This window comes from Neomonachus schauinslandi, chromosome 16 (assembly GCF_002201575.2).
Source record: "Neomonachus schauinslandi chromosome 16, ASM220157v2, whole genome shotgun sequence".
Classification (NCBI taxonomy): Eukaryota; Metazoa; Chordata; class Mammalia; order Carnivora; family Phocidae; genus Neomonachus; species Neomonachus schauinslandi.
The window spans coordinates 31,673,895-31,696,072 of record NC_058418.1 but is presented as its reverse complement, the minus strand read 5'-3'; the positions used below and the strand labels follow the sequence as shown (position 1 = coordinate 31,696,072).

At 49.2% G+C, this 22,178-nt stretch overlaps 1 protein-coding gene across 2 annotated transcripts in view; it reads right to left on the bottom strand.

Annotated features, from left to right (window-relative positions):
- GNAO1 (G protein subunit alpha o1) overlaps positions 1-22,178 on the bottom strand; it is a 158,527-nt gene that overhangs the window by 69,867 nt on the left and 66,482 nt on the right. For both annotated transcript variants that reach the window (XM_044911487.1, XM_021705817.1), the window contains exon 3: positions 2,122-2,263. In XM_044911487.1, coding sequence (XP_044767422.1) covers positions 2,122-2,263 — 142 coding nt within the window. The remainder of the gene's footprint in view (positions 1-2,121; positions 2,264-22,178) is intronic.

Genomic DNA, 22,178 nt, shown 5'->3' with positions numbered 1-22,178 from the left:
AGCACAGTCCTTGATATATCGTATTCCTTGCCATTCCCAAGCAATCACCTCTCTGTTCAGGATAATCAAATGGTGGGGGGGCGGGGGACGGGGGCGGGGTAAGAAATCCCACAGGAAGAAGTAGTGCTTTCAGAACTGAAGGAGAAAGCATTCCAAAGTCATAATGTCTTTTCTGGGTTTTAATCAGGGCAGGAAGTTTTCAGGGAGGAAATGGTTGGGAGGCAGCCATAGCAGTGAACACATAAACGCCTGGCGGCTCTCATAGGCTATGTGTCTATGTACGTGTGTGTAAGTGTGGAGGGTACGTGCTGTGGACACATATGCCTTGTGTACGGTAGTTGTCATTTGGGGAACAGAGATCCAGGCACCTTGCTCTCTCTCTGGCCAAGAGGCCCGTGGCCTGTCCTTGTCTAAAGATTGCCCCAGGCCCGTTTCCTGCTCTGGGCTTTCATGCCCGAGTTAATTAAAATGAGTTAACATATGTAAAACGCTTAGCACAGTGCCTGGCAGGGAGGAGGAGCTCAGTAAATGACAGCCCTCCCTATTACCACCATATTATTATTATTTAAATGAATGGAGCCCTGTAACCACCTTGGCTGATTCTGATGATGTGAGTAGGTATGTGCTGAATGCCTGGTTTCTTGGGGCGCCACCCCCACTGCGTTCATTCCTGGATCCCCAACAGCCAGCACAGTGCCTGGCCCGCTAGAAGCTGTCAGTTTCTACTTAATGGAAATAAGACAAGCACTTGCAGTGCCCCTCTTCCCACGGGCCCTGGCTCTGTGACTGAAACCAAAGCCGGTCCCCCGGGTGGGAAGAGCTTCCTTTGCAGAACCAGCTGCTGGACTCGGCCTCCTAGAGGAGCAGTGGATGATGGGGCCCTGGCTTCCCTGGCCCAGGCTGGCCTCGGACACACCTCCCTTCAACAAATCCCCCAGGGGAAAAGCAGCCCATGCCAGAGCTGGGATGACTCTGCCCCATAGACTTAGAATGTTGGGCATAAAATATTGAATTTTACATTTAAAGCTATCGGTCACAGGTTCCTCATCAGACCCAGATGCAAGGATAGTTTTTCTCTGTGAGGGAGATGATTTTTTTTAGCAAAGACAGGCTATGTATACAACGCACAACTGAATCACACAGTAATCAGAGATGACTTCTCTCTATCCAAAGGCTCCAATGAGGGGGCCCAGGAGCTCAAAGACCTCCCCGTCTGCTCCCCTTCTCTGTCGTCCAGGACAGAGGGAAAGGGTTGCTGGGATTCACAGTCCCAGCAGGGGACAAAGAGCCACTTCTGGATAGAATTCTCTAAGTCTGTTTTTCCTTCTTTCTCTCTCTCTTTTATTTAGCTTTGCCAAGCGTAGCTGTATATGCTTCCGTCTTACAGTTAATGCAAATGTTTGCAAATAAGGGGCTTTTATACACTTACTCCATTCACCACTTATCAGACACCTGGGAACCCAACTGAAAAACAGTCCCTCGTATATAAGTGTTGAATCACTAAATTGTACACCTGAAACGAATATTAATGGTGTATGTTAACTCACTGGAATTTAAAGAAAACCTTAAAAAAAAAAAAAGTAAAACAGTCTCTGTTCTAGGATATCAACTTCCTGCAGGAAGGAGAGCCCCTTAGGTCTTCAGACCCACCTGGGAGAGGCAGACAACATATTCCTTGGTGTAAAGGAGGAAAGAGTCACAATCAAACGGCTACACCCCGCTCCCAAGAAGGCAAGGAACCCTCTCCTAAGGAGGGGAGATGGTGCTCAGGTAGTGCTCGTTTGGTTTGAGAAATACTTCTGTTCAAGTTAATTGCCCAAGGGCAAGTCCTTGTACAATGCCGTTGGAGTCCCAATTTAGGATATCACCAACCCTTTGTCATACGCAAAATAAACCCTGACATTTGGTGGCTGTTGTCTTTGTTGGCGACTTTGCTTTGGAGGTGTGCCCATCACCTACACCCGTTTGACTGAATTTGCCAGGCTGACTGGTGCGCTGGCTCAGGTTGGCGACTAGCCTTTTCTATCACAGACAGCGGTCTCTCCTGTTCCCTGTAAGGCAGCCGACATTTTAAAGAGGACAGGCCCTCTCCTTACGGTGCCCATGGGCTCAGCAGCCTACCTTTCTCTCCTTGTCACCATATTCGATGCCCAAAGTGTCCATGGCCCGGACGATAGCTGCCAGGGACTGGATGGTGTTGCTGTAGACAACAGGCTTGTACTGTTTCACGTCTTCTCCAGAGAAGCCATCTTCGTGGATGATCCTAGAGAAAAAGCACACACACCATATCTGATGAGTGCACTGTCCTCACGTGGCACCAAGAGCACCAGGCCTGTGAAGCCTCTGGGGCCCACCTCCTGGTTTAGCTGGCCGAGGGCTGGGGCCGACCTGGATGCTGAATTCCTCAGTGGAAGGAAGAGTCTACCGAATTACTGAAAATTTAGCAGAAAAACAGAATAGTGGCAGGGCGCCTGGGTGGCTCAGATGGTTAAGCGTCTGCCTTCGGCTCAGGTCATGATCTCAGGGTCCTGGGATCGAGTCCCGCATCGGGCTCCCTGCTCCTTGGGAGCCTGCTTCTCCTTCTGCCTCTCTCTGTCTCTAATGAATAAATAAATAAAAAATCTTTTAAAAAAACAAAACAAAACAAAACAGAATAGTGGCAAAAAGAAACGTAGTCTTTTTACATTCCTTATATATAGTGAGAGAAATATCAGTCGGCAAGGTGCTGATTATACTTTAAAGTGCTTCGAACAGGAGGGGCACACAGTAAGCACTCAATAAATGTTAGCTGTTAGTATTTTTAATCAAAGCTCAGGGTCTTAACCTAAATTTCCACTTAGAATTATATCGATGAGGACGCCTGCGGGGCACCTGGGTGGCTCAGTCAGTTAAGCATTTGCCTTTGGCTCACTCAGGTCATGACCTGGGGTCCGCGGGGAGCCTGCTTCTCCCTCTTCTTCGCTTTCTCCCGTTCTATCTCTCAAATAAACAAATAAATAAGATCTTAAAAAAAAAAAAAAGACCCCCACAAGAAGCCTGCAAATGAATAGTAATTTTTCTTTCGCAAAAAACTCACACTCCTTGAAGGTAAGAGGCCTCATTTAAAATGAACCGTAGACTCCACAGAGGATACTCTTGCATCCTCAGCTGGGATTTGACTACCACGTCACCCTTATTCTGGTGGTTCTAAACAGTGACACAGAGGACACAAAGGTGACATCACAGTTCCCCGAGGCCATGTGACACTCTCTGCTCTCCTGTTCTCAGGTTCCTCTGAGGTCAGGGGTAAAGCTCCATGTGCCCTGAAGTCCCTTCTCCCTGCAGACAGTCGTCACTCAATACACGCTCACTGCTGACCAGGTTCCAGAGAGGACAGAAGGCTGGGAAGAGGTGATAAAATGAAAACTTGGCAAGAATTCTCTTCCGGTTGAAGTAATTAGGGAGCGAATGGGTTCGAAGACTAACGTCCAACGAGAGCCACCACCTCCCCCAGGAAAACCGTGCACACTCCTCACAGGTCACATTTTTTCAGTTCAGGATTGAATACTACTTACAGTATGTACATACATCCATCTAAGAGCTGAGGCTTCTCTTCCAACCCACCACAGCACCTTTACATCCCTTCATTACCTTCAGCACAGAAGGAAATGGCTCACAATTCTTTTTTTAAAACAGTTTACTGAGATATAATTCACATACCATACAATCCACCCACTTAAAGTGTGCAAGTCAATGTTTTTCAGTCCATTCACGAGCTTGGGCAGTGATCACTATAGTCTAATTTTAGAACATTTTGTCCTCCCCTAAGAGAAACCCTCTACCTATTAGTAGTCACTCCCCACCCTCACCCCCCACACTCAATAAGCAACCACTAATCTGTATTCTATTTCTATAGATTTGCCTATTCTGGACATATCATATAAATGGAATCATACAACATGTGGTCTTTCATAACTAGCTTCTTTCACTTAGCATCGTGTTTTCAAGAGTCATCGTTTTATAGCATTTTTCAGTACTCCATTTCTTTTTATTGCCCAATTATATTCCATTGTACGGATATACCACATTTTATTTATCCAACCCCCAGTTGATGGACACTAACAATTCTTGTTTTAAAATTTGACTTGATACTGGGTGGTGAGTCTTTATCCTGGGTTTCTCTAAGAAGCGATCAGAATGACCCTTCTGACTTTTCATGGACTTCTTTAACCCTAAATCCATTTCTGCACAAGTTTCTGGAGGGAGGATACACCCAGTCTGGATCATCGGTGCACTACCCCAGAGGGATCTTAAAGGAAATTGCTAGCTTCCACTAGAAAATTGGAGAAAATATATGAAACAAGCAGTTTCAGACACAGTACAAGACTGTGATCCTGGAGACAAGGGAAACAAATATGGTGAGTCCTGTGATTGGCACGGCTTTCCACCTGGAGGCATTTACCAGCCCTCAGTGCAGGGAGGGAGAGCCCAAGCAAGCACAGCAGTCTTACTGAGTTGATGAGGTAAAGATCAAAGTTCAGTTAAGGCTGAGGTAGCTGGGATTCCAGAGGCAAAGCACCAGAGAGAGAAAACTAGAGAGAGAGAGAGGAAGCTCCCCATGCATGAACAGGCATCTCCTTGAGTCTTGGGCTGAATAGGGTGGGACTGCATGAGCTCAGCAAGGAGCAAGCATCATGGAGCTTATAAGCTGAACACTTCCAGCTCGCCCAAGGCTGGGAGATGTGCAAGTTTGACCAGGCAGAGTGAAGAGCCCTTGTGGAGCACTGAGGACACTCAGCAGAGACTCTAGAAGGCTCATGCCATAGTAGTAGGCCTAAACTGGCCCTAGAGTAAAAGCTACTTTAGACCTGCCCTGACAAAGCTTAAAAATTAGACTCAAAAACATCAAGCTGACCCACAAGTAACTTAATTGCCTGATAGAATAAAGTCCAACACTCTTTAAATGAGGACAACAAAATCAGACACTTAACAATATAATATTTTTAATACTTAGCATCCAATACAAAATTCCTAGCTATGCAAAGGAGCAAAGTGTGACCCACAGCCAGGAGAAAAATCAGTCAATAGAAGCAGACTCAGAAGTGACAGAGATGATGGAATTAATAGTAAGGCTTTAAAAACACCTATTTAAAATATTTTCAATGAGTTAAAGAAAAACATGGACATAATGAGTAGACAAATGGAAGACATAAAAAAGAACAGAATGGAACACCTAGAGAATGAAAATACAATATCTGAGATAAAAATTTCACCATATGGGATTAACTCATAGAAGATTAGTGACCTTGAACAATAAGCAATGGAAACTATCCAAACCGAAGCAATGAGAGGAAAAAAGGCTAAACAAAAGGTATTGTGATATTTATAACATATAAAACTAAAACTTATGCAACAATAGCACAAAGGATGGGAGGGATAAAATGGAAATATACTGTTGAAAAATTCATATACATGAAGCACTTAACAGTAAAGCATGGTAAGTTAAGACACACACTGTAAATTTTAGACAACTTAAAAGCTATATAAAAAAGCCCGCTGTTACCCAGGCTCCATGACCAGACTCCCCTCCAAGGATGGGACCCGCTGGGTGACCTGAGGGGGGCAGCTGGGATCTGCGAGTCCCCATGATACACTCTCCCAAGAAGCCAGTGCAGTGTTTCTCATTCTTCATTCTGGACCAGCAGGCCTTACCACTCTCCTGGGAATACTCTCTAGACCTTGGCTGCCTTCAGGATTTGCCCCCACTAGGGACGGAACTATAATTTTTCATACCCATTAGTATCAGTCATTACAGCACCTAATAAGGCAGGGAGGGTAGGTTTTTATTACACCTATTTGACAGAAGAGGAAGTGAGCCCAATAGAGATTAAGTAATTGGCCTAATGTCGTCTCAGCCCAGGAGTAGAGCATGGGTCCCCTAGTACACTTCACTCTTGTACCCCCACCTCAGTCCTCAGGCTGGACTGGGTAGAAAACCACTTGGAAGGTCTCAGCCTGGTGCCCAGAGTAGCCATAGATAAAGAAGCTTCAGGGGAGGTTTGCAGAAATGATGCAATATGGGGAAAACTTGCTCCAGTCATGATTATTAGTTCCATTACTTGTTCAAATGGGCTTATAGTAGCTTAAAATTGGGCTTCCTGTTTCAGGGTAGAATTTTATACTGGCCTCTACCAAGTAGTAAGTATATTGGCCTTACTACCAAGTAAGAAAAGTTGGACCATATAAAGCAACACCGAAAACAAAACAAAACAAAACATACTCTTAGTAATCTCACTGCTCAGGAAAAAAACACTGACGTTTTTGGTGTCAGTCCTTCTAGTATTGCTTTCATGCCTCCTTCCTCATCTTCTCCGCCCAACCCCCCCCGCCCCAGCAGTGATTTGAGTCATATATCCTTTAAAGTATCACTTAAGGCCCCTTTATTTTCTATTTCCCCATGTCATCCGGAGAGACAGTAGAGCAGTGGGAGGCTGACTCCTTGGGCTCAGGAGCCAGACAGATGTGGACAACTCCAGCTTTATCACTGATGAGCTGGGTGTCACTGGTAAAGGATTTAAGCCCTCAGGTCTTGGGTTTCTCCTCTGCGAGGAGCTGTTGTAATAAATGCAAAGTGCCCATCCTATCGTAAGTACATAATAAATGGTAGCTATGAGTAGTAATATCCACATTCTAAAGCCAAAACCCCCCAAACATAATTTCCTTCATTGGTATCAAGGAACAACATAAATAACAGCAGTGGATGTTGGAGGGTTTACTCTGCCTTCAGTGCTTTACATATACTCTCTCATTTAATCTTCAAAACAATCCTAAGAGATAAAAACTATTATCACCTCCTTACAGATGAGAGAACCGAAGCTCAGAGAGATTAAGCCACTTACCTGAGGTCACACAGCTGGTGTCAGAGAGGCATTCTGAGACCCTATTCATGACCACCAGACAGATGCTGAGAGGCAGGGCTGCTTCTGCCCTAGATCCCTATATCCAGGCTCCCACAGGATCCAGAGATCTCACACACAAAGTGAGCATCAGAACATGTCCTATGATATCATCAGCCCAAGGAGGGTGGGGCAAGGAAAAGAGGTGTCTAGTCAGGGTTATTTTTATTTATTTATTTATTTTAAGGAGGTTCCGCTCCCGACGTGGGGCTTGAACTCACGACCCTGAGATTGAGAGTCACATGCTCTACTTACTAAGCCAGCCAGTCGCCCCTGGCCAGGGGTTGGAGAGGTAGCCCAGGGGAATCTGGACTCTTGTGACAGGTCTGAGGCCTGGAGGACATGACACCAGAATTTGGAAAGCAGGAGTGAGGCTGCATGTGACACCTTTGCGACAGTTGGTGGCATCTCTGTCATCATACTGCAATAGCCCTATAAACTGATCTTCATCTGGGTGTCAAATCAAGTCCCAGAGTCATCATTTGAGCCCCTGGATCCAGTCATACCTGAAGCTAATCCTATCTCTATGCCCAGTAATTCCCTCTTACTTTTGCCTAAGCTAATTTAACTTGGGTTTCTGTCACTTACAACTAATAGAGTCGTGACTAAAACGTGCTTTGCACCTTGAGAACCACAATAATCCGAGATCAGCTCCTGCTAGACTTATTAATTTTCTGTCCTTACCACCAGCCTGTCAGCCCCTGGAGGTCAGGTACCACATCCCACCCATCTCACTTCCTCTTCTCCATGTTATTTGGCACAACGCTGGGCTCTGGACAGTACTCAGAGAAAGTGGGACATAACTACGTGAGCCAGGAGTAGACAGATGCACAAGCCCCACCCCTCTCCAAGGAGCTCGCTAACGGAGGCGGGGGTGTGTGTGTGTGTGAGTGTGAGTGTTGGGGTGGGGTGGGAATCCACTAGGTTTCTCACGCCTGCAGAGCCAGGGTAGCAAAGGGAAGCCAAGCGAGATGCTGCAATGGCACCCACCCCAAACTCAGGGACTTTGAGGGGTGGACCAAGCTACCAGAGCGGAAGAAACATGGCGAGCAAGCAAGGGCTGACTCTGCAGCCCTGAGTGTTTGACTTTGGACAGGAGCCACCAGCTGGACTCGGGAAACCTGGCAACGCAACTGCGGGAGGAGATCTCAAGTGGAAACGGGGAGAGGGAGGGAGGTGGCACCCAAGCCCCTCCCCCCCAAAGCAGGTCTGAGATTTCTGGGGAGAGGCAAACAAGGGGGGACCCGCAGGCTCCCCTGCCTCGGCTCCTTGTCTTTGGGGCCTTGGGGACCTTGCAGGAGGCCTGGACCTGGGCTCTCTTTGCTCTCTGCTTCCCCCTCTCAGTGCAGGACAGCACTGCACTGCAGTGAGACCCCATGGGCACACGGCCTTATATGGTCACAGAACCACAGGCTCAGGAGCGGGAAGGGACCGCGGAGGATAGTCCGGCCCAGCAGCCATTCTCTTTCTTTGAATCACAGATGCTTCTGAGATTGTGACAAATACACCAACACACAGTTTTACTCCCAGTTTCCGGAGGCTCGGGAACTTCAGGGCCCAAAGTTGCTAGAAGACACGATTTTTCACGTCATCCCCAGGCTGGACTAAATGCCCCTCCTCTGCTTCCCTTTCTCCTGCACTGGGGCTGTCTCTCTGTCCCCCACCATAGTCCTGTTAGGGATCTAGATTAAGGGGGTGCTTTGGGAGCCAGACTCGAGCTGTGGGACTGAGTAATTTCTTTAACTGCTTAGCGCTTCAGCTCCCTCAGCTTTCCACGGAGATGGGCCTGGTAACACTAACTCTCCTCTCCAGTTGTGCTATATAAAGATGAGTGCCAGGCATGGTACGCGCTCAATCAGTCCTGCTGTTATTATTATTGTTGTTGTTGTATTTGGTGAGGGGGAGGTGCAGTTGGCTGACCGTCCCGTGCGTCCGTCCTCTTGAGGCGAGGGCGTAACCTGGGGCCGCAGGGCAGGACGGCCAGGAGGCCGTGGGAGGACCACTGCCTGCCAGGAGCAAGTCAGAGCTGAAGCCACAGAAAGGAAGATGGGGCAGGGAGAGGGGGTGTTCTCGGAACTGGAGCAGAGAATCTGCTCATTTACCTAACGAACATCACAGGAGCTGTGTTGAAAAGCTGAATTTCTGGATTTGGGGGCTGCTTGGTGACGTTATAAAATGTGTTTCTGATCACAGCCGGCATTCATATGCTGACTGTTTCTAGGTTAGGGTCAGTGCTGAGTGCCTCGCTTGTGTGACCACTGACAATGGTTCCCCATCGTCAGGGAGCTGTGGTCAGCCATGGGGACATGGCCCTGGAGCCACACCCTTGCCCCGCAGTGGTGGGTTAGGACCTCCCTGGACGCACAGAACACGTTTTCAATCCAACAGTGACCAGTAAGATGCCCGTGAGTTAATGACTCACACACCAGCAATTAGGGGCTCCACAGAACCCATCAGACAGCACGGGGCCTGGACAGGATTGTAACATGGAAACACCAGTGAGAGTATAATGTGTGTCCTGCGCAGCCACTTTTATAAAACTACATTTGTGTGTGATGGTGTTGGTAGGAGGAAGGGGTGTGGAGGGAGTAGGAGGGAGGGGGGAGGATGCTCAACAAATTATCATCAATAATCATTTCTGGGCAGTGGCATTCAGTGACTTTTTTCCTCTTTTCTTCACGTTTGTTTTGTTTCATTAAAAAAGTGTGCATTGGTTATTTGAAAGAACAACACATATTTCTTAGTGGGAGACAGGTACTCTATGTCTAACAGGGGGGACCATTTTGGCTAGGAGAGAGGACGAGAGTAAAAAGGGGGAGAGTCATTAATCAAGAGCAATTTCCTGACATGTTTCACTTGGGTTCAGCCTGATGTAAGATCTTACCAGACTTTGAAGCCCATGAGGCCTGGTCCCTTCCTCCCTGGGGTCCCCCTTCTGGATGATAAGGTGAGTGCTGAGAACACGAAAGCTAACGATATAAAGTGGTATCTGCCAAGGGCCAACTGAAGGGTTTGTGTGTCAGACGCTTTGGCTGCCACCCAACAGCCATTCCCTTCTCCCCACGGTGAGGTCCTCTCCCAGCCTCCCTTGCAGCTAAGAGTGACTGTGTGATCCAGTTCAAGTAAGACTGAAGGGGAATTGGCTAGAAGTGCCTCTGAGGAATGGTTTTCCTTCTTGGTCCAAAGAGAGAGGTTTTTAAGAATAGCTTTCCCGTCTCCCTACTCCACTGCTCCCCTGCCCATGGCTGTCCCTCCACCAGCCATTCCCTGGCTTCTTGCCTCTATATGTGATTGTGTGAGAAAGTGAATACCGGTGCCATGGCAGCCATCTTGTGACCGTGAGGTTAAATGCCACCACCCGGAGGATGGCAAATCAAAGGGGTACAGGGGTTTCCCAGTGACACTGCTGAACTGCCAAATCAACCCTGGGGCCATCTGATAACAGAGGACATGTTCCTACCATGATGCCCTCTGCCTGGGACAGGGAAATGGTCCTCCTTGGAGCCAACATAGAAATAGTCCTTATCCAGGTGGGAACCAATCACTTAGAAAAGACTTGCCTACAGGCACATGGTTAGCTTGTGGCAGAGCAGGGACAGAATTCCCAGAGCCTTCTCCATTGTGCCACAGGTCTCTGAATTCCCTTAATGCTCCCCTGAGGTGGGGGACTGGTGGGTGACATCAGGTGAGAAAAACATCTACCAACTGCAAAGTAGAAAGATTTTTTTCCCCCTTCTGTCTTAAAATCTCTAGTTCCCAAAAATAATTTGAAGGGTTCTTTGAGGGTATTCTGTAAACATCTCTGTTCATTCATTCACTCATGCCCTAATGCACTTTTCACACATTGTTTGGGTAGCTACTATGTACCAGGCACTGTGTCAGGTGCTGGGGATCTAAGAGTGAGCTGGCAGACACAATGGAGCCTGAATTCTACGGCAGAAGGTAGATACTGAATAAGCAGTTTCACAGATGATTAATTAAATTATAATTGGAGTAAATGACACCAAGAAGAAAAACACTAGTGGCGAGAGATACAAGAGGAGGACCTACAGTGTGGGCTTGGGAGCAGCATGGACGGTGGTGCATGAGCCGGCTGCACAGACAGGGAGAGAGACAGGACTCCAGAGAGGGGACCAGAACATGCCAAGGTGGCACTCTCTAAGCGGGCTCTTCGTATCTTCCAGAGCCCCCCTCCCCGGCAGGCACATGGGGTGCTGGGGAAATGTGTGCTGAAGGAACAGAAGGCACTTCCTGGGCCGGCAGGTGGGACTGGAAGCCAGAGATCCCAGTCAGGATTGCTGCTCTGGATCTGGCGCGGGCGTGGGTCTGATGTTTCCTCCCGATGGAGGGTTCCACCCAACCTCCTGGAAAACGTGTCAACAGGAAGCTAAACCCAGTGTGGGAGACGTCACAAACACCGGCCAGCCTGAGAATGCTGGCAGGAACAGCAGACCAGCTTGAGGGGAGGCACCCAAGGATCACAGGCGGAGAGAGGGCCCTGTTGAAGGCCCTACCTCTCCTCTTCCCTATGGAAGCTCCCACCTACTGTACTCATATTTACTTACACTTGACAGAGGGTCGAAGTGTCCTGCCCAGTGGGGTGTGACCTGCAGGAGAGACCCTGGCCCCTGACTCTGTGGATGCCGCCAAGAGTGAGGACAAAGCAGAGCAGTCAACAGTGGTCCAGAAGGTACTGTGTGGGCAGGGCCAGGGGTGGATGGGAGGTGGGTGTTTCTGGCCTGCAGCAGCCCCAGTTCCCTAGAGGACTCCCTCCCTCCCTCCCTCCCTTCCACCCTTCCTTCCTTCCTCCCTCCCTCTCTCTCTCCCTCCTTCCCTCCCTTCATTCCACAAATATATAATGAGAACCTATTAGGAGCTGGACACACCCTGACTCTCCTATTTGCTAACAGTGTAGACTGTGGGCAGGTTGTCAACCTCACCACTCTGTCAAATGGGGATAGTGACTCTGTCCCTCCCAGGGCTGTCAGCAGTATTAAAGAATGTGTGGGGAGGACCTGGCACACAGTCAGGCCCATTAATGGCCAATTGCTGGTATTATTTAAAAGTCACAGACCAGGGGTGCCTGGGTGGCTCAGTTGGTTAAGCATCTGCTTTCGGCTCAGGTCATGATCCCAGGGTCTTGTGATCGAGCCCTGCAACGTGCTCCCTGCTCAGCGGGGAGCCTGCTTCTCCCTCTCCCTCTGCCTGATACTCCCCCTGCTTGTGCACTGCCCTGCCCCCCCCCCCCGCAAATAAATAAATAAAATCTTAAAAAGAAAAGTATAAAAGTCACAGACCGATCAGTGCCAAAGCAGGGCTAAACTTTAGTCTTATCTCCTGGGTCTGGGTCCCCCTCCTACCCAGGGCAGCAGTGTCTTGATCTAAGTGAATGAGGTGTTGGTGGGGCCAGAGGACATCCATGTTCTGAATGACTGGCTCAGAGACCACTGGCTGGGCAGAGGTAAGATGTGTGTGTTTACAAGGTAACTATGCTGAGACCCTGATTTGATTTCCCGGAGTTCCAAGAGAGCACAGGCAGTGGGACCCGGAGGCCCTGATGGGAGGTCAGAAGTTTCACTCTGGTCTAAGCTTCCTTGACCGGCAGGGCCAGAGCTATCCTGACAGGGATGGCTCCCTCTTCCTCTCATCCACAGAACTGACTACTACATGTCAGGTGCTATTCATACAGGCAGTGGTGAACAGGACAGACATAGCCCTTGACTTCAAATGACTCACCGTGTAGCTGGGGAAGACAGAAAATAAAGAACTAAATGAATAAATATTATAGAGTGATGGGGGTTGGGGTGCAGAGTTAGGAGTCAGGGAAGGAGGTGGTGTGTGAAACGGGCCTGAATGATGAGGACCGAACCCTGCATATATGTGAGGAAGAACATTTCGAATAGAGAGAACAGCAAGTATAAAGGCCCTGGGGTACCCTGTGTATTAGAAGAATGGTGAAGAGCCAGTGGGGCTGGAATGGAGTAAGTACCAGGGAGAGTGAGGGGATGAGGTCAGAGAGGGCAGCGGGGAGCTGATCACATACGGTTATTGTACAACTTATATTTTTTCATAATAGGCATTAAAAAAACAGCCACCTATTAAAATAAAAAAAAAATGTGTCCCCCATAAACCACTGTGACTTCTGCCATTCGTTCTGCTCTAAGCGTGGATCACTTTTAAATGGCAGCTTTTTCCTCCTTCCCTTCCCCAGCTCTGACGGAAAGGCCTGTTGCTGGAACACTTAGGGGGGATTCCAACTTATACAGCTAAGCGAAAAAGAAGGAAAAAAAAAATCAGCCATCATCCCACCTGGAGGGAAGCACCAACCGCATGTTAGCGTATATTTCAGTCCTATTATCTGAGAGCCTGTGTGCGTACGGTCTTTCCTGAAACGGAATCACACGGTGTGCCTGTCATCCAGGAGTTGTCACTGGCTGCTTAGTGTCCCCTTGTCTGAGTGGGGCCTGAGTCATTCAGCCATGCCCCGATCAGTGGAGACTCGGGTTGCTCGTGGATGGGAGCTCATCCCAGTTTCAAAGTCAGCTGTTGGGGAGGCTGCCTGACCATGAGCACATTTCTCCTAATAAAGGCAGAAAGCTACAAAACCTGGATGGGACAAGCCAGAGGCTGGGGGACCCCTGGCTTTACAGGCTGGGCTCGAGTGAGGCGTGTGAGCACAAATTGGACCTTTCAGCTGTTTGAAAAGAAGAGAAGAAAGATCCAACTTAAAATCCAGCTATTTCATGATGGGATGAAGCTGTATGGTTTGAGCAAAATTATTTAAAAAAACAGATAAGATCCCTTAGTAATTAAGACTATATTTAAAACTTGATATTCTAAGAATAACATAGAATAGAAGGGTATTTAAAATAATAGTATTAAACAAATCATTCCCCCAGGGGAATGACTGGTACAAAACAAGGGATATGTCTTGTTGACAGTGACTTGCAGAAATCTGTTATAAAGATGCCATTTTTAATAAGGGGTAACTCGGGCCAGAAGCAATGATGTCAGCTGCCAATTGTCACCAGACGGAGCCAGGGGCAAGGCCAGGACTTGTTGTGATTCCAGGACAGAGCCTCTGCTGCCATTATCTGGAAAACAGCGTGGACCTTGCCCTTTCCCAAGACTTTTGGTGGTGGGGGTGAGGGGGGCCACATGCCAGCTCTCATTCCAGGAGGGTGTGATGCTCAGAGCACTGCCTTCTAGAGCTCTGTCCCTTTTTCTCTTCATGGCAGTGTGGCTGGTCTGAATCCTGGGACCCTGGCCTTGGATTAGAGGCATACATCATGTCTTGGACTTGGAGCCAGAAGACCCAGCTTCTTATGCAGTGTGGCCACTAACAAGCACCACAACCCCAGGTCGAGTGGGCAGAAGAAGTCCCCAGAGAGCTGGGGAGTCTGCCCACCCCTCTTCGGTCAGCGTTATCACCTTGGCCTGCGGCTCCACCGTGGTGTTAGCTGTGCATCCTCCTATGAGGATAGCCTTGGCCTCCTAATCCATGCCAGTGTTTTTAGGAAATGCTCCATTTACTGTGACAGCTTAGACCCCAGTTTAGTTACTCAGGAGACCTGGGGCCTGGCCTTGGCTCCACCACTGACCACCTAGTGAGCGTGGACATGTCCTATATGTGTTGCCCAGGCTTTGGACTTGGGTTGTGTCAATTTCCTGTGGTGACCCTGCTTCACTCAGGTCAACCCAGTTCCATGGTCATAGCTCTGTCTTTGTCAAATATAGTCCTTTTGGAGTCTCACAGTTCATAAAACATGGGTGCAAAAAATTGAAGGGGCCCTTGATGGACAAAAGATTGAGCAGCTGAAATAGAGACCTGCATACCTTGCTAAATTCCAGTTCTGGTCAAACGTCACCTCCTCAGACCACTCTGGCTAAAAAAGCCTGCTCCTTCTATCATTCCCTTTCTCCTGCCTTCTTTTCCTTGATAGCATGTACCAACGCCCGATAAATATATTTACTTGTATATTGTCTCCCCACATTCCAGCGAGCTTTATGAGGGCAAGGACCTTGTCTGTCTTGTTCACTGACCACAGTGCCCCAAGCAGTGCTCAGACATCGTGAATGATCAGTTAATGTTGGCTGGGTGGCTGAATGAAACATGATTGTTTAGGAACTCTTCAGCTCTAAAATGGCAGCTTTACATGTGACTCCTTCCTGTGAAGGTAGGGGGCCTTTAAATTGTGGGCCAGGATGAATGTGCTTCCCCAACCCACCCTGCCATCTCAACCCCTGGCTGTCAATCCCATCTCCCAACCTTGGATGCTGACTGGTCTTCCTCCTTAGGGGCCAGAATCTGTGGCCCTTTTCCTACTGATGTTAATTAGAATTACTCCCTCACTCACCGGCGTGAGTTCACTCCCTTTTACCCCTAACCTTGGTTCTCATGGTTTTCTTATACATATTTTTTTTAAGATTTTTAAATTTTTATTTGACACAGAGAGAGAGAGCACAAGCAGGGGGAGCGACAGGCAGAGGGAGAGGGAGAAGCAGGCTCCCTGCTCAGCAGGGAGCCCGATGCGGGGCTCAATCCCAGGACCCTGGGATCATGACCTGAGCCGAAGGCAGACACTTAACGACTGAGCCACCCAGGCGCCCCCCCTTTTTTTTTTTTAAAGATTTTTTTCATTTATTCATTTGAGACACAGAGATAGAGAGAGAGAGCACGAGCAGGGGGAGAAGCAGAGGGAGGGGGAGAAGCAGACTCCCCGCCGAGCAGGGAGCCCGATGCGGAGGTCGATCCCAGGACCCTGGGACCATGACCTGAGCCAAAGGCAGACGCTTAACTACTGAGCCACCCAGGCACCCCTCTCATGGGTTTTCTAAGGGTAAGGACATACAGACACCTTATGTTGCCCACTCTATGCTCACTTCTGGGAAAATCCAAAGCCATTGTGTTAAATTCATTGGTTATGTTGTGAAGACATGACAGAGAGCGTTGTGGCTTCTGAACCTTTTCTATAATGCCTTATGTAAAGACATGAGCTTTCATTAAACACGGTAAAAGCCTGTGAGTGAGGCAAATTGGTTCAATGTCGATTTTACTGCCTAAATCTAAGTAACATTTCTGTATCCCATCTGCCTGACTAGGACAGATGCTAGATTACCCTTTCTTCTGCTGACATAATGCAGTATTCTTATTAGTACATGATGTTTAATATAGGAATAATATACATTGGGGGGCAGGGTGCACAGCCTTTTAATTATATTTTGTGGAGAATGCAGCAGTGAGGCCACAGAGCTTTGCTCATCTTGTTCAGTCCTTGGGGAAACAACAACAACAACAACCCTTGCCCCTGCCTGTCTACAGTATGTTTGTTCATTATTTATGATCCCTGTTCATTAGGCCCTGGATGTGGTCTCATGAACCACAGGGAAGTGAAACAAGACCAGCAGAGCCCACTGTCTCTGGCAGACAGCTCACAGACAAGACGTTCACCAACTCGAGCCATCTAAAGATTCTCCTCTTCCAACCCCAAGATGACAGGCTCCGTCATCTAAGCAGACCAGGTGGGACTCTGACAATCTGTGGGAGGGCTCCTATCTGGGTTCCTCACGGCTCCCTTGCCACTCGCTGTGGGGTGCAGCGGTGACTCACTGCAGAATCCGCCTATGAGCAAAGATGAGCTTTGTAAATGGCAAATGAGGGTTGTAGCGGACATCTGCTGTTTCTGTTTGCCCAACTTCTATTCTCCCCTCCTTTGGAGAGAACCATCCTTCCTCCCACCATGGGGACTCTTCCGATCTCCAGCCCAAGTTCTGGGGTGAGCCCCTGCTCCCCACCTGCCCAGTCAGGTAGCACATACCTGGATCCAGCCACACCCAGGCTACTCAGTTACACGAGCCACCGTGTTTCCTTTGGTGCTTCAGCCACACTGAAAAGATGATGACCGCAGAGCCCCCGGGAGTTTGTTTGGAAGGAAGGACGGCGACAGGACACGGGACTAGCCACACAGACTTCCTGACCCAAAAGGGGGTGTCTGGTTCCCGCTTAGCTTCTCGGGGCTCTGAGGGCTCCACCACTGCAGGAAAGCATCTGCCCCAGCCCCACTTTACAGTGGCCAAGTCAGGCTGCAGGTCACTTTCTCCTGTAGGCATTTGCAGGGGCCAGCGGATCCCCAAGCACTGCCCACTGCCCCACAAGCCCAAAACAGCATCAGGAACTTAACTCCTCTTGCTTCTCTTCTAGATTCCAGACCTAGGCAGCCTGGAAAAGGTTTTCCCCTTACTGTTCTTTTTAAATGAGGGCTTGTTTTTCTTCCGCTTCTTACCATGTGATTGGGAGGAAGGCCACCAAAACACCACCACCAACTTGCAGAGACAAAGGGGCATGAAAAGAATCCTCCGTTCTCCACTTCAGACGACTCGGCATGCAATCAGGGGACTACTCTGAGATCTGCCATGGGGCCCCACATGGCAGACAATGCTAGGTGAGCGTTCTGAAGCAAGGAGGCAAACAAAAAGCACCCTTCTCAGATCTCTGCCAAGGAGAGTTCAAGGCAAAAGGTACAGATCACCGAAACAGAGCTCCCTGGGGGGAAGTCACATTTCTCATGCCCGCTGGGGGCAACACTTCTAAAGTCTGCCAAGAGTAAGTCTGAATTCACATTCCTCTCCAAGGTAACTCACGTCTCCTTCAAAGCAAACAGCAGCGGTCAGTTGTCATGCCAACTTTCGCTGGACAAAGAGGGCCTTTCTGTACTACATTCTTCTGGTTCCCTCTGCGTCATCCCTTTATTGAGTCTTTGAAGGAAGGTGAGGGAGAATTCCAGGTGAGGGCCTGTCTTGCCAGACCAAGAGAAATAGAGTCGCAGAAAAACAGAGCAAACCCCAACCCAGCCGGCCTTCCTTCCCTGCCCATGGATGTGGCCCAGAAAGGATGCTGCTCTCTGTGTGGTGGATTGAAATGGCCCCACCGTGGCCTCCGGTGCTTCCCACCCCAGCCTTTCTCAAGGAGATGGAAGCTCCTCATTAATAACCACTACAGTATGGTTGCAGCCCAAAAGAGAGAGTCCACAGAAATCACTTTGTGGGCTTCCACATCCATTCCCCTCTGTTGGGATGCTGGGGTGGGGCAGTGTGTCCTGCTCTCGCGGCCGAAGGCATTCCCTCAGGCTGCAGGTGGAGCAGATACTGCTGGGAGCCCAGCTGTGCCCTCTCGGCCAATTTTTGCCTTGGCTAGGCTTGACACGCAATGGAATTGGGGGCTCCATCGATGGCTCTGTTGCTCATCTGTGAGGCCAACAGGAGGGTAAGCAGATCCTGGTCGCTCACAGTCTCTGAGCCCATGCTGAGGAGACCTGCTTCTGGGCCAGTGGCTAGCAGCTGAGGGGCTGTGAATGTGAGTCAAGTCTGAAATTGGCTCAGATGAAATCAAGCGGCCCAAGGCCCAAGGAGGATGGGCCGCACAAGCTGCCATCCTGAGAATCTGTCCACTCAGTCAGATGCTCATTAGGATGTCAGGTAAAGACAAAAGAGACATGCCTACTGCCTACTGTCTGAGCTCTCTCAAAAGCACACCACTCGGCACACATGGGGCAGTGAGGTTGGCTCATGGGGAAGAACAATGGTGGTCAGCATCTGTTGGACCCCCACAGGTACCAGAATATGCTGAGGGCTTCATGGACATTCATACCTTTACTCCTTCCAACAAATCCTCGGACCTCACCTCCTGGCATCCAGCCTTAGGGAAAGGTTTGGTTCCCTCAAGGAAACTGGCTAACAGAGAAGTTAATGAGCTTTCTCAGGGTCAGGAAAGGCAGGTCTTCCCAAGAGCCCAAGCTCCTAACCACTCTATGGACAGCCCGTGGACCACAATTTCCAAGAAACATTGATGACCCTCCAGCACCGTCAGCGGATGGAGACGGGACTGATGAGGGGCAAGAGTGCTGGCCAACTGGAAAGCATGGGGAAAGGCATTTCCACATTAAGAAGGGGTCCCAACACTGAATCGGAAACTCTTAGTCCTTGTTAAATATCCAGTCATCACTAAATCCTCATCAGATGAACCTGTGTCCTGGCTCTTCTTCTTTTTTTTTAAATATTTTATTTATTTATTTGAGAGAGAGAGAGAGAAAGAGAGCACTCGAGTGGGGGCAAGGAGCAGAGGGAGACAGACAAGCAGACTCCCCGCTGAGCATGGAGCCCGAAGTGGGGCTCAATCCCATGACCCTGAGATCATGACCTGAGCCAAAACCAAGAATTGACGCTTAACTGATGGAGCCACCCAGGTGCCCCTGACCTGGCTCTTCCACCGACCCCTCCCAGCCCTGTATCCGCTCCACTCAACGCCCTCTACCTGATATTCCGATTCCTTGTGGTGCATCTCAGCTCTCTCCCTGGGCTGAAAGCCCCAGAGCCAGACACACGGTTGCAGAAGGCGTGAACAACAAATGAACAGGTGGAGTCTGTCCGGGGAGATCCCTGCCACTTCCATGTGGCTCCACCACATTCATTTTTGCTTATTATCACCACAGCCGACTGCTGAGACAACTGCCCTAGGGCACTTTTGCATCCTCTGTGCTTTGAGCTCCAACAAGCATACTGATCAGGATGGTCTGGGAGCAGGGGTGGTTAGGGACTGGGAAGGCTGGTGGGAGGGGCAGAGAATACACACAAGTTTCCAGCATTGGATACAAATAGGGCTGCTGAGAATGGAATTCAATTCAATAAACACCTCCTAACACCTCCTAAGTGCAAGCAAGGCACGGTTCTTGTCTCTTCGGTATGGATCGCGCTCCCTCGTGAGGAGGTGGCATTCCTGCAGTGTGAGGCTAATGGTGCACTCGGTCTAATTTTGGTGTGTGGCTCCAGTTCCTGATGGGCCTTCCTTGGTGGTGCTGCCCCTGCCCTTGGAAGGCTCCAGCCTTCCCCAGCTCCAACATGGACTTGCTGACTCGCACGGCTCACACATCAGTCCTGGGGCTCTTCTGCCGGCCGTGCAGGAACCCCCAAGCAAATATTCGGCTGCGCAGGGTGGGGTCTGTTGTTTCAAGCCTGTTACCATACTCTGAGCCTCAAATAATGGACCATCAGAAGCCAAGCGTGTGCCTGGCAGTGCTTTCTACAAAGAACAAAGAGCTGTGTACAGGAGCAGCTTGGACCGCGATGTCACGTCAAAATGAGAAGCAGCAATGGGGCTCGGGGGCCAGAGCTACACGGGGCTCCCCTGTCCAACCTCAGACTAACACTTCTCCCGGCCCTGCTCTCAGGCAGGAGGCACGGCATGCTCCCAACCCTCACTGCTCTCGAAGGAGATGACAAAAACTCTCCCTCTGTTTCCCTAGCAGCCCTCATTGCTGGACGGGGAGGGCTGCCCGAGGCTGAGTGTGGCAGGGCCCGCGTGTGGGAGGGCAGCCAGCCTCTGACACCAGCCCACGGAGGGGGGGGCTGTGGGGCCGCGGCACCGGGTTGTCCTGCACAGCAAGTCCCAGGACCTCAGGAATATTATCCCTGCCATCGCTTTCATGCACAAAATAAAGGTGAGACAGCTGAGTGAGGCCATTCGTGGAACAGGCCTGCTGCCTCCCACTGCTGCAGACACAGCGAGGAGCTTCATGGTCTGGCTAGTGTCACTGCCCCTCACAGCGATGAATAACCAACGCTTCCTTTTAAGTTCTCCTAGCATTTCTACAGGTATTATTTGAAGAATAACAGCTCCTACTGATTAAACACTAACTTTGGACTAGGTATTTACGTATGTTATCTCATGGAATCCTTACAACAGATCTCAGGGATGAGTAACACAGTTATCCCCATTTTACAGATAAGGACACTGAGGCTTAGGGAGGTTGACCAACTGTTTGGCCAGTGCCACAGAGCCGGTTAACAGTAGAACTGGGGATTGAAACAGGGTTCCCTCCATCACCTCCATCCCAGTGGCCTTGGTGGTGACCCCATTTTGCAGTAACGGGGGAAGGTACAAGAATCAGAGTGACTGGCTGGCCCACTGTCCCAGAGCAGAGGCCTCAAATTGGCCATCTGTAGCCTGGACTTGGGCCAGAGAGAAGGAGATGTGTTTTGTCTGGCTTGCAGTGGTTTTGAGTTTTTTTTGTTTTGTTTTGTTTGTTTGTTTGTTCGTTTGTTTAGTTTTGTTTTTTATTGGAGCAAATGTTTATAAATCAGGAGAATTCTCACAAAAAGATACTGATTTCTGGCTTCTGAAAAAAACTGGACAGGCTGATGCGCCTTGTCAGGTGGGACCTGAGTCTGGCTGCCTACTGCGGGCAGGGCCAGGGTGCTCCGGCAACCAAACAGGCCCCACCAATCCTGTCAGCACTGTCACCCCTTCAAAGAGCTGATTAAGTGACATTAGCCACATGCTGCTGGCAGAATAAACATTTCCAGCATATTGGTAGGAAGGAAAAGTGCTAAACAATGGCAGATTTCTTCTTCTCCTTTTTTTTTTTTTTGTTGTTGTTGTTGCCCTAATAAATATGGGTAGTAGCCAGGAATTTGACAGGTCCAGTGAATCTGGAACATTTAGTATGAACCATGTTCAAACCTGTGAAACAGGTCCAGCTTGCTTCCATCTTTTCAGGCAGCCTTGTTGGAGGATACCACACACCCCATGGATCTGACAAGATGCACGGCCAACCAGGAGGCTCTACACAGCTGGAAGTTTGGCCACAGTCCCTGTTTGCACTTAAGTAAGTGCTGCTGGGTTAGACACATGGAACACTAATGACAATCACGTGGCCTCGGCTTCCGAGAAGTGGCCCAGAAGTGATGGGAAGCAAACCTCTTGAGTTAGCCAATGTAAAGACACTTACTTAGCCAACAAGTGGGAAAGGTACCTATGCACTGGTTGACAATGAGGAAGGAATCCAATCTCTAAACACTGGAATGCCCCAGGGCTCAGACTTTGGACTGCCTACTCATCCTCTCCACTTAGATATGCACCAGGCACTGCAGACCAAAGAGGTCCCTCACTGAACTACTGATTTTCCTTCTAAACCTCCTCCCCTGTCAGTCTTCCCCACCCCAGCCAAAGGCAAATAGTGTTGCATACCAAAGACTCTGAGCATGACACCTGCTCTCTTTTTTGTTAAAAGGGAGATTAATAAGTGTTAAAGAGGTGTCAAAGACATAGTAACACCAAACTCAAGACTTTCTGTTTCTCATAATCAGAAGAATGGAAGGAGAATTGAAAACAAAACAAAACAAAACAAAAACCCCAAAAACTTTCCCACCATGGGCTTCACTGTTATTGAACACTGTGTCCCGGTTACT